At 33.7% G+C, this 13,025-nt stretch overlaps 1 protein-coding gene across 2 annotated transcripts in view; it reads left to right on the plus strand.

The window, feature by feature from the left end:
* Window positions 1-6,881, plus strand: part of snx27b (sorting nexin 27b) — a 29,792-nt gene extending 22,911 nt beyond the window's left edge. The window contains exons 9-13 of one of the 2 annotated variants that reach the window (XM_005158092.5): window positions 1,048-1,197; window positions 1,635-1,763; window positions 5,178-5,237; window positions 5,308-5,370; window positions 5,463-6,881. In XM_005158092.5, the coding sequence (XP_005158149.1) occupies window positions 1,048-1,197; window positions 1,635-1,763; window positions 5,178-5,237; window positions 5,308-5,370; window positions 5,463-5,507 (447 nt within the window). In that variant the 3' untranslated portion in view covers window positions 5,508-6,881. 2 annotated transcript variants of the gene reach the window in all.
* Window positions 6,882-13,025: the final 6,144 nt, after the last annotated feature.

Consider the following 13,025-nt stretch of genomic DNA (forward strand, 5'->3'; position numbering starts at 1 on the left):
CATGCTTATATGATTATTACCCTTTTCACAGACAACCGTGGTGCATTTCATCAACTGTAAAGGGTTATTCTGCTACTACTAATGTGTATTTCACCATTTGAGACCTAAAATATGTCACTTGTGATTGAAAGCACTGATCATTTGTGATTTATGACAAGCGCAGTGCGTGACGCCCTGACCACCGGTGTAGTGAACTAATCAAGGGTTAATGAGCAGCCGCAGACTGAACTGTGAAGGCGAAGTTAGTTTATCTCAGTTTGCAGAGTTATTTAATTTTACTTCGTTATAAACAACAGGCACGTGCAGAAGGAGGGTTTGGGTGCTCGAGTACCTGCCCTTTTTTCTCTCGGAGAGAAAGTTCCCCCTCCTTTGCACATGGTTCCCCTATCTGTAACACCCACGACGCTCTTCAGCTTCGCAATCAACCCATGCCTCAATCTTCAACCAGATTGGTTAACAAGCACCAGTTTTGCCTTCAAAATCTTTTTCAACATGAACAACCCACTTTCTGTGGTAAAGTATTTGCTCTGTGTGCCATTCTACTATGCTGCTGAGGAGGAGTTGATGTTTGCAGCACAGAATGATGACGCATGTCACTCATAGATTTTGTAAAAGTCACATGAAATCCGACATAACCGTTCACACTGCGATTGCATTGCAAAACATCAGATCTGTGTCTGATTTAATACTACATATGAAAGTGGCACATCTGAACTGAAAAAAATCAGATTCCATGCGGTTTGGGCTGTTCACACTGTCATTACCTGAGTCAGTCACATGTGGGCAAAAAAAATCTGATTTGGGCCACATTTGGCTGCAGTGTGAACGTAGCCTCTGAGCAGAATCTTTTATTTAAAAAAAATCCATATTTTCAACAGGGCGCACTTTCAGATTTAAACCTCAACTGAATGTTTTAATTTGTGCTATGTTGCACGCTGCATGAAAGGTCATTTTCAAAACCCCATAATAGGGGCTCTTTAATGCATCCCAAACTGAAAAGTGACAAAATCACAATGCAAGTTCTTTCTGTGCTTTCTTCCTCTGCAGTATTTAAGTATTCTGAGGACCTGTGAAGGCTACAATGAGATCACTTTCCCACACTGCTCCTGTGACTCTCGCAGAAAAGGTCATGTGATCACAGCGATAAGCATCCGCCACTTTAAACTCCATGCCTGCACAGAAGACGGCACTCTGGAGGTAAGCATGTGCTTGGAAGGAGTGAAAGTAAAAACTGTTGTATTTACAATACAATTGATCTTGGCACTCCTAAATGGCAGTAAAGGTTTTGAGCTAAGAGTTTTTTCTTAAAAGCTAGTCACAAAGCTGCCAAGACAAACTTTTACTTGCGTATAGGGCAAAGTCTTAAGCTGGGGTGGACCTTGTTGCTGTGGAAATGTCATAATGCTTATTAACTATGCACACAGTTGATTGGCTGAACTCTTTGTGTTTGGTGTGAACACGACATCAAAGCAGAAGAGTCTTAAATTTATAACTGATACGCCTATTATTTTTTTACGATTTTTTATTATTTATTTTTTTAAATTGGCAAGTTAGGAGCTACTTTTAGCCATAAGATATTTTGTTATTAATGGCCAAGTTTAGCCTAATATATTTCTTAATCTTTTGTTGTTTAGAATCAGGTGATTGCATTCGATTGGTCTGAGATGCAGAGATGGGACACGGATGAAGAAGGAATGGCTTTTTGTTTTGAGTATGCGAGAGGAGAGAAGAAGCCACGCTGGGTCAAAATCTTTACTCCATATGTAAGTGCCGTATGTCCAGTCAGTGTAATTTTGTATCCTACTTTTATTTTTGTCAGGTTGTTATTATTGCTACCATATTTTCTCTTGCCTTTTCTTACATTTAATAAGCCAGGTAAGGTAGGTTTTATCAGGTCAAAGTAGCGTTTCTGTGTAAGTGTAACTTACATTTTTTATAAAGTCCTCACACTTTACAGGAAATCTTTTTTTTTTTCAAGTTCTCGTGTCTTATAAATAAAAGTATATAACAGAAACTGTATTGACAGTATTGATTTGTTGTAAACATCACGTATGAATGAATTTATTTTCAATATAGTAGTGGTACACAAAAAATTAGACAGATACACTCGTCTCTCACATTCAGCATGAATTCACATGTGGCACTCAAAAAAACAACTGTGTACTAACATTGAATTATTTGAAACTATGCATGTACATACATCGTACTTGCACTGTGCTTGTATTTAGCAATATCTGCAGTTACACTTTATTTTAATATAAACTTTATTTTTAAATACTTAGTGCATTTAGTATTATTATAATTAGGACTTGAGTTACAATACAATACATTACTGTTAGTCAACTTATTTACCAGGATGACCAAACAATAACCAGTAAACTTATTACAGTATTTATTCCTTTTTAAAGTAGTTAATGAAAATACAGTCATCCTTTGTTAGTTTGTTAGATTTTAATGTTATTTTTTAAAGACTTTTGTAAAACAAAAAACTGATTTCTGCTGAATTATTTTCAGTGGGTAGGAGCTGAAATATTAACAAACAAATTGTATTTAAGGTTTAAAAATGTGAAATCAATCATTTTGAACAACTTGGAACATAAACATAAACGTTAGAAAATGAACATGAGTTTCTTTTCTCAGGCCATCTACCTCATGAACAGTTAAATATTCCCCTACAATGCAATAAACGTGTTATACTTTCCTCATATGCAGTTGTACACAGTACCTTATAACAATATATAATGCAACACTTTCTCATACGCATTTGTACACATCACCTTATAACTTGTATATTAATAACAAATCAGCACATACAATTGAACATCCAAAGTTTTTGTCTAATTGCATCTTTGTTTAACATTTGTCGTATTTTCTCATATTTATTTTGGGTTGTCACTTAATTTACACTGGAAACTTCTGTAGCCAAAACAAATTCCTTGTGTGTGTGAAGCACACTTGGCAGTAAAATCAATTCTGATTGTTTGACAAACAAAGCTGTGGTAGGACTCTTATCGTAAAATACATCAACTAAAGGAAATGAGGAAAAATACTTTACAAATTGTAGACAAATTATCCAAACATTTGATGCTGATAAAAAAAGAATAAATGATATATATTTGAGATATAAATTGGCATGATTCAGCCAAACACACAAGCGCTCTTTCTCAGCAGCATTTAAATGTAAAGTTAAAAACTAGCCTATATGGTCATCTGCTGTTAAAAAAACTAGCCTAGAGTGCTGTCTGCTGTTAAAAACTAAGCTCAGAAGCTATTTAAGAGAGAAAAACGATGAAATTTGGAATTTTTTTCTCATGATTGATGAGGAATTGATTTCTCAAAGATTTTCGCCACAGCTGTAGTTTTTAATGTCATTGAACAAAAAGTGCAAATTATTTGTCAACTGTGATGTAAAAACAAGAAAATGCTGATTTGTTTTTTATAATTTAATTTTTTTTTAATTATCAAGATATAATGTTTTACATCATTCATTATTGATAATTATTGAATATTAATTACAACCCATTTAGGAATATTACGATTTATTTTTTAACCACTTTATTGTAAATTTACCAACATTACCAAGGCAAATAGTTTTGTCAAAAACAAAAGATTTACAAAAGAAAAAAATGTTTTATAATAAAATAAACATGTTAAGATATAATAAGAGACATAAGAGACTTAACCTTGATAAATAAAATGTTACAAAGTGTGTGCAATGGTAAAGTGTAAATGCTGAACAATCAAAGCAAACTTTAAGGTAGGTCAACATCTGTAAGATGTAAATAAATAATTATCCAGTGAAAAACTCAAACTCTAAACAAAACAAATTATTATAATCAAATCTGAGCTTTTAAGTAAAGGAACCAGCCAACATTATTCAAATACATCAACATTACAAATTGTTAAGCTGAATGACAATACCCCTTATCCTAAAAAAAAATTAAGATGGGCTGTTAGTTGCTGGGATGCACAAGAAAAGAAACTAAAAAGCCATTATGGTGACATCCTTACATCCTTTTTTTTATTTACAATCTCTTCACTGCTGCTTGTCACGGCACTGTGTTGTTGTTATTACCTGAGGTGGTGATGACGCAACCCAACCAGAATCCGTTCACATGTCCCATCTAAAAGCATGTGAAAAGTGCATAGCGACTCCTTCACTATTTTCAAAGCACTTTGCTCTCGCGCTCCCTTAGCGTCTGTATAACTAGGCATCCATCAGCCATTTTTTCAGAAGATCACAAACGGACAAACCATTGCTGCAGTTTCAATACAAGCTTTTTATGGAAAAAATCAAAAGGCACTGCAGTGTTTGGGTGGTAATTTGAGCGCAGTACAATGTTGAGGTAATTAGTCCACCGTTATTCCTGAAATGTGTATATTCCATAAAAAGTGTGAAGCAGATCGTTTAGTTCTACTTGCACGAATTGCAGTGCGTCCGTGGCATTCAACTGGATGTGCCTGGAAAATGTGAGTATGCCACATGGGCACAAGCACATCATGTAATGTAATGTAATTTAAATGTAATGTGTATTTATAAATCGCATTTATTGTGTATGGCCATACACCCAAAGCTCTTCACAATCATGAGGGGGGTCTCTCCACACCACCACCAGTGTGCAGCATCCACCTGGATGATGCCTACTGACAGTATAGTGTCCCCTTCACTATACTGGGGCATTAGGGCTCACACAGACCGCAGGTTGAGCGCCTCCTGCTGGCCTCACTAACAGCACTTCCAACAGCAACCTAATTTTCCCATGTGGTCTCCCATCCAGGTACTGACCAGGCTCTGCCCTGGTTACCCTAAATGAGTATCCATTCTTGGGCTGCAGGGTGATATGGCTGTGATGTGATACTCCTTATTTGGCACGCAAGTCATGCGCCTCGATTAGAAATAACCCTAATCTTATTGGCATTCCTTCTAAGGCGAACGCTCAACACTTTTTTTTAAAACCATAGCGCTTCATACTGAACTTTTTTTTTCGTTATTGACGATGGTGTTCACTCAATATATACCAATACCGTTTTATCAGCCCAGCCCTAATCTAAAAACATAGAAGCAAATGTATTACAATGCATTTTTAACCAAATTTCACAGCCCTAATTTTGATTTCATTATTGTCCTGTAAACACACTCTGATTCGTGTGCACTGAGGATGTCTTTTCATTCCTAGTTCAACTACATGCACGAGTGCTTCGAGAGAGTTTTCTGCGAGCTTAAATGGAGAAAAGAGGTGAGCACTTCAGTTCTATTAAGGCTCTGCTTGCTCTTCTGCATTATTACATGATTGCTTTATTTTCCAGGTTGAAGAGGAGGCCACAGACAAGGACAACAAGAACTGCAGTAAAGATGGTATGTGCGGTAAGGTAAGGCTCTGCCTGCCTCCATCTCCAATCACAAACATTAATGCCAGACCATAATGTGTGCTCTTTAAAAAAAAGCCGTCTCTTTTTGACAGAATATCTTCCAGCTGTTGAGACACAGAAGGGATGGAGGCACATGAACGAAGAGATCATCTCCTCCTGATTTTCTCAAGTACATGCACACGAACACTAAACGCAACACGCAGAGACATTTCAGGAAAACATTTCAGTCCCATACACTTATACACACACATACTGAAATATGAAGCAGGAAATGACAACCACGAACATAAGAAACTACATGAGACTTTTATAGACTTGCGCCATTGTTTGATTTCATTGGACTGGACAGGAAAGGCGCCTGACGTGAACATCACCTGTCATGTGACCGGTCTTCAGATGCAGAAAACTGAGAAGCTGCCCAGACATGTGCGCCTGTGAGGGTCCATATGCTCTCTCAGAATGTATCCATTTACAAAAAAATGAAAAAAAAAAATGAACATGCGAAGAAGAAAAAAAAAAGCATTGCTACATTTTCCACGCGGACAATCAGAGTGAGAGAGGGAAAGAGAAGAAGAGCCAGTAGAAACGAGATCAATTCTTTCCATGCTTTTTTCTCCACACTAGTTTGTCTCTTACCTCACTATTGCCACTGTGTTGGTGGTAGGTTTGTACAGATTTTTCAGCCCTTTAGCTGAACTGAGGTTTTTAATTTAATTTTGGTTTTGTTTTTTGGGGATGATCTCATCCTTCTCTTATTCTCCAAAGCAGTATTTGATTATATTAGCAACCGCCAGGCCCAGATGCAGTTTCTGTGTAGAACTAAATGGACATTTGTCCCTGTGAAATGTGTGGGTCAATAACATGACACTCCTTTTTTTATTATTATTATTTATTTTAAATATGTTAAAAATGCAGTTCATATGGACTCACATTTAATACAGCTCTTTATGATGATGAAACATCAAGTTCGACAATATTATTCTGCCTTTATGTGCTATTAAAAATCATAACATCCTTTTATAGTATGAAGTCTTGATTACGATGCTTGTCATATTCAAGATCTTTGCTGTCGGAATTTGTGCAGCGTTGATTAACGACTATATAAACACCAACCACATTGGACAGTCAATGTGCTGATCATTGTGGAATTTTGATTATGTATGCGATCACTTCAATGTTTATTAAACCGCAAATATGCTTTAAGGGCGCTACGTTTTGACAGGATGTAGTCGTCTTGTCATTGTTGAATATAGTAAAGAAAACTGTTGGTTCAGCAGTCGTTCTCTGAACTGTAAACTTTATGGTGAATGTTGGGTTTCAGAATTCTCTCCCAGAATTCCCCAGTTGACAAATATCATTTCAGAGGCTACTCATGACCTATATACATATTAATATGTATGTATGTATGTATGTATATTATAGAGAAACTGGGGGAATAACCACAATTTTGTCATTTCAGAATTTTCTAGAACCACCTTAATAAAACGGTAATTGTGAAGGATAAATACAAATCTTTTGTTGTTGTTTTTTTATTTTACTGTAATCATAATTGAAAGATTTAAGTCATCCTGTGGTCCCACAGTGGCTTATGCACTGCTACAACTTTTACCAAAGCTATCTGGAGTTAATATGAAAAAATTCTTCCCTCATGGAGATTCTTGCATGTCATCGACCCAAAAGAGAGAACTTTAAAGTCGTAACAAAATGCTTTGTGTTCAGTTATTGTGTGTGGGTCTGGCTTTGTGTGTGTCTGTGTGTGTGTGTTAGAGAGTTTGATCAAATCATCTCTGATTGAGTTGTATTAACAGTGTTATAAATGTGAAGCACTGATTTGGAAAGCCACCAGTGTTAGTTTTTTTTTATTCATGTTTTTGACTTTAAGGATGTCATGCCTTCATTCAGCAGCAGGGGGCTCTGAACGCACATCAGTTTATTTTCTTTACCGTCTTTCTTATTGTAGCGCAGGCGCATACAAAGTTGTCACTCCCAGAGCTGTCTGGACATGTTTTGCACTTTTAAAATGGTGTGTGTGTGTGTGTGTGTCTGACAGCAAGTCGTTTTCTGTCCTGTATCTTTCTATAACATTTGTGTCATTCACTCATACTTCAGAGAAATATTCCAGGTTCAATACAAGTTGCCCAAACATTCAGAGTGGGACTCTCAAAAAATGAATTGTGTTGCTTGTTAGAAATACTTATTTAAGATTCACTGATACAACACAGTTCTTAAGTGTTTTTGGGACACATTAATTGGTTTATGTTTAATATACAAAAATAGGAAAAGTGATTACACTTAATGGACTTGTATGGGAATTGTGTGGAATGCAGCATTTCTACAGTCCTTAATGTTTATAACTGTCCCAAAAAGAAAAAAAAAAAAAAAAAAAGAACTGGTCGAGTCTGTAAACCTTAAAATACTGAAATGTATTCAGTCTTTACTGTTTTTGAGATACCAATGTACACTACACAAAAAAAAAAATCTTTTTGGTTGTTCAAACTACTATTTTAAATGAGCTGAAACAACAAAACTCTGTAGATTTCATTGGGACAACTTAATTTTTTTATGTTCAATCCACATATATTTGTTAAAATAGTTGACTTAATTGATTTGTGTTGGGTCAACATTAATGAATTGTATGGAATCTAGAATTTGTTACAGTGTAGTTCAAGTTTAAATGTATTGATTTTTTTTACTTTAGATTTTGTAAACATTTTGTCTTGATTTTTTTTATTATGTCTAGTTCTTATCAGCTGATTTAGTTTTTTGTTTTTTTGTTTAGTCATTTAAATCGGGGTAAACTAAATCAAAATAAGAATTGTCTTAATATGTCGTCTGCAACTATTTGAAATAAAATGAATCTAACTATTATTATTATTTGTATTGAAGTTTTAGTTTGTGTACAATTTTACTTTTTATTGTTCTGTGATAATTTAGTAAAGCACGTTGAAGTAAATGAAAATCAGAAACACGATGACAATTGATGGGATTTTTTCAAATAGTTCAATTTTAAGTTTTACAAGTGTATCGCAATGACAACATCTAAAAGCTTTCTGTAAGAAAAGCAGCTTTACGTTTAAATAATTAGTTTTAATTATTATCCATTATTCTCTCTCTCTCTCTCTCTCTCTCTCTCTCTCTCTCTCTCTCTCTCTCTCTATATATATATATATATATATATATATATATATATATATATATAGCATATAGCATAAGAATGCTTTAAGTAGTGTTGAACCTGGAATATTCCTCTAACATACAGTGCATGAGTGATTATGATCAGTGGATTTGTGTTGTGTTGGATTAGCACAGCTGTCTTATATAAGAGTTCTGCTGGTTATCAGGAGCTTTCACAGATTCCTGCAAAGCCTCTCATAAGCATATGCTTCAAATCTTTCTCTTTTTCTTCTCAAACGGCTTCTCTGAGACTTTAAGATGAGACTTTCAGCTTCCCTCTCTCATTCTCTTGCTCTGGTCCTCTTTCTCTATTGACTGAAACTTTAATTTATTTGAATATGGAATTCAACATAAATATCTGTGTACAGTATTTTCAGCAGCGGTGTGCATTTTTGGGGTATCTTTTCAAAAAATAAGGCACAAAGTGACTAAAGTGTAGTATAAACTGATGAAAGTACATGTACTTCAAATAAAACAAGACAAAAAAAAACTCTATCTGGAGGGGATTTTGCAATGGAAATCTCAAGCTGACTTGATAAAATGTAAAAGCAAAATGTTTGGTCATAGCATTATAATAAAAATGTATCATATTCTTTTAAATAAATTGATTTATTGACTCAAGGGTTGTGTTTGTGTGAACTTTTTGACGTTTGTGCTCTGCCGCTGAAATTCTGACCGTTTTACCAAACCTGGCATTTTACTAGTCTTTAACACAAGCTTTAAAGTTTGTGTAATATTATTAATTTAAAACATTTTCCTTTATTTGTATAAAGGTGAGCTACTAATAATACAAATGTATTAGTAGGTTTTGTATGGAGCCAGATCAGTCTCAAAGTTATACATTTACAAAATATAATTCATACATCGACAACACAATTCACATTTAAAAAATCCAATTCGTAAATTTAAACGCAATTCATAAATACACAAGTCCAATTGAAAAATTCAAAACAGGATTCGTAAATACACTAATCCAGTTAAAAAATTCAAAACGCGATTTATAAATACACAAATCTAATTCGTAAATTGAAAATGCGATTCCTGAATACACAAATCCAATTTATAAATTCAAAACATGATTCATAAATACACAAATCCAGTTAATAAATTCAAAACACGATTCATAAATGCACAAATCCAGTTAATAAATTCAAAACACAATTCATAAATAAACAAATCTAATTCATTTGCTGAAAATATTCTTTTTACTTTTTAATTCACAACTTGTTGAATTTATGAATTGTGTTTTGAATTGACAAATTGGATTTTGTAAATATGAATTGTGCTGTGCATGTATTAATATTATTTTGTAAACATATTTTTGAGACTGATCTGGCTCCATAGTTTTGTTATACTATTTACTAAAATTCTTATTGTTATTATATTAAGTGTTTATGCTCTTAAAATTAAGCTCTATAGAGAAAAATGTCACTGGTACACTACAGAACTGCCTAAATTTTAATTAATTATTGCCATTGAAGTATTATCATTAGCAGCAGAAGCAGTAACCTATTAGTATTATTAAACTTGTAACAAACAGTAAGTTTGTTACAAACTAATAAAACTAATACTGAAGGAAGATATTTTAATTACATTCAACTAGAAGGCGGTTTCTGCAACTTGATAATCGTGCTAATTCTTTACCATTGTTAGCATTTATAAGATTGTTTCCTAAACTATCCAACGTTATTTTGTTTTTTAACTTTGTGTGGAGTGTTAATATCCAGCTCTTGATTGAGCTTTTCTGCACCAGTGTCACGATACATCAGAGGTGCAGGGGAATAATTCAAGTACATGAAAAAGATGTGGGCACGAGGTGCCAACGCAGAAATAATTGATCAGTCGTCTGAATAGTGAATGGGATCAGTAACAGTAGTGTTGCTGTCTGTGGGTCGAGTCACTGACCTTCACCCCAGAGATTTTATCAGCCACTTAACAATTAAAGAACAAATGGGGCCTGAAACCCGAGGCGACGAGAGTCACTTCAGCGGACGATTGGCTCTGCCGGCTTAATTCAGGAAGTTCAGGCCACTGATACGAGTCTGTCGAGCAGTCATACAGTCTGTCATGTACACCTCACCTGACAAAATCAGACAAAACAAGGCAGCCGTGTGCTGTCTGGACACAAGTAAACCTGTAAAAAAGTTATTGCTGCCTTCAATTTTTTAGATGAATCAATGAACTTTTCTAATTATCTCAACTTGCGTCAATTAAATTGACTTAAAATATTGAGTAAAGCTAAGTTGCCGAAGCTTTTACAGTGTAGGCCTATAGCTGTTACTCATTCTAAAACATTAAATGCAGGTATTAGGTTTTGCATAAAGAAAGAAAACGTCTGAAAAGATCTATATTATGAATATGTGTAGCCTACAGTGTCATTTGTAAAAGATAGTTTTTTTTAAACACTAAAGTGTGGTCTAATAATTAGTCTAATATGTTTTTTTTATTTTAATAGAAAATAAATAGACCACACATATTAGAATCATGTTTATTTGAGTCTTTTTCGATTGCTGTCAATTACTTTTTCAAACGCTTTCAAGCTACTTTTTTTCTAAACTCTTAACACACCTACAAAACAAAATTGGCCAAATGAATAACTTTCTTATCGTGAATACATTCAGTTAAATATATACTAACTGTTTATTTCAAAACAGAACACAACTTTCTCTGCACACACTAACTTTACTAAAACACGGGAAATCTGACTCAAAATGAAAATATTCAGTCAAAGGTCAGAATAATAAGAGAAGATCTAAACAAAGATCAGATCAAAATCAGCTGTGTGTCTATTATTCAATTGTTTGCTTATCAGCTGAAATACATTTTTGATATTGATATTGTTTTTGTAAGGTTTGGAATATTGTTTTTGCTATTGTGGGATGTTGTATGTTAACATTCGTCAATACTACAAAAACAATCCATCATTTTGTTGGAAAATATTGCTTGTCTGTTAAGAAAATGTAAGCATTGTGGAAATGTGTTCACTCACTGCAGATTGGGTGAAAATTACATGAAATGTGTGAATTGTTTGGCCACAAAAGAGCAATACTGTGCTAATTGTGTTTAGAGTTTTGAAATTATGACAACTGGCTGAGCAAATGCTTGTTAGCAACTGAAAATTGTAGGTTTGAGTGTAAATTTCTATGCATTCAAGACATAATTGTTAACATGTAATGTGCATTCTTCATTGTACAGATTATCTTAATTTTTTATTTATTTATTGAAAATAATGCTATATATTACACTTTTACACTTAAAAAAATCTATTTAGGTCTAATAAATTATTTATTTATTGTAAAAATGTGTTTAAAATTATAATTTTATTCAGTCAAGATGTGTTTGTCCAAACATAGGTTTGTTTACTTTATAAAAACACACCTTTTCAGCTTTATTAGCATTATTATTTGGATAACACTTTACAGTAGTCATGAATAATGCTGTGTTAATATGTTAGCTAAACATTACTTTATTATGAACTAATGATGAGTTAATGCGTGCACTTATCATGAGCTAACTTTAACTACATGAGTCACAAGAATTCATGTGTAAATAACGGCTACCTTAATTACTTGTTAGTTTACGATTGTTTAATTAACATATTAATTACACTTTCATGTAAGCTTAATTTAGCCGTCATGAACTCATGATATTGACGTATAATTATATCATGACTTTACTTGAAGGGGCACATCATCATTAACCCATTCTTAACTACTCATAAACTCCCTATGCTTATCTGTCTAGTGTGTTTACCCTGAATAACAATAGAAAAGCATTCTGTCAACATCAACACGAACAGTTTAAATACAGGAGTTCATGAGTAATTAAGGATGAGTTAATGATAATGTACCCATTCAAGTAAAGTCATGACACAATTATACATTAACAGCTCATGAGATCATATTGGTTAAATTTAGCTTAAACTTAAATGTTAAATAATAAATTCATTAACAACATGTACAAACAACTAAAGTAGCCATTATTCACATATGAACTCATGCGACTCATGTTGTATTTAAAGTTATGATTAGTGAATGCCTTAATCACTAATTCACAATAAAGTAATGTTTAATTTACATATAGACGCATCTTTATTCATGTACTGTTGTTGTAAAGTGTTACCGTTGTTTATTTGTTTATCTATCTATCAATAAAAAATGTTCTTAATAATATTTAATGAATGTTACACATATGTATTTACAACAGTTTGGCACTACACTACTATAATTTTCTACAGAGCCCCTAGCACTCCCCTGCTCCCCCTAAAATGGCTTGAAAAAATATATAAACATACTTACATTCATCGTTTTTTTTACTAGGTATAGTTTACAACGATGGATATTAACTAAATACATATACCAAATACCTCACATCAAACAACGCTCTAAACAAAGAGAAGTCTGTTTCTTTTCAGCACTGACCTATCGTGCTTCCATGATCACATTGCGGTTTCTTGCGACGTCGCACACGTCATCAGAGAG

The sequence above is a fragment of the Danio rerio genome, chromosome 16 (assembly GCF_049306965.1).
Source record: "Danio rerio strain Tuebingen ecotype United States chromosome 16, GRCz12tu, whole genome shotgun sequence".
In the NCBI taxonomy this organism is placed as follows: Eukaryota; Metazoa; Chordata; class Actinopteri; order Cypriniformes; family Danionidae; genus Danio; species Danio rerio.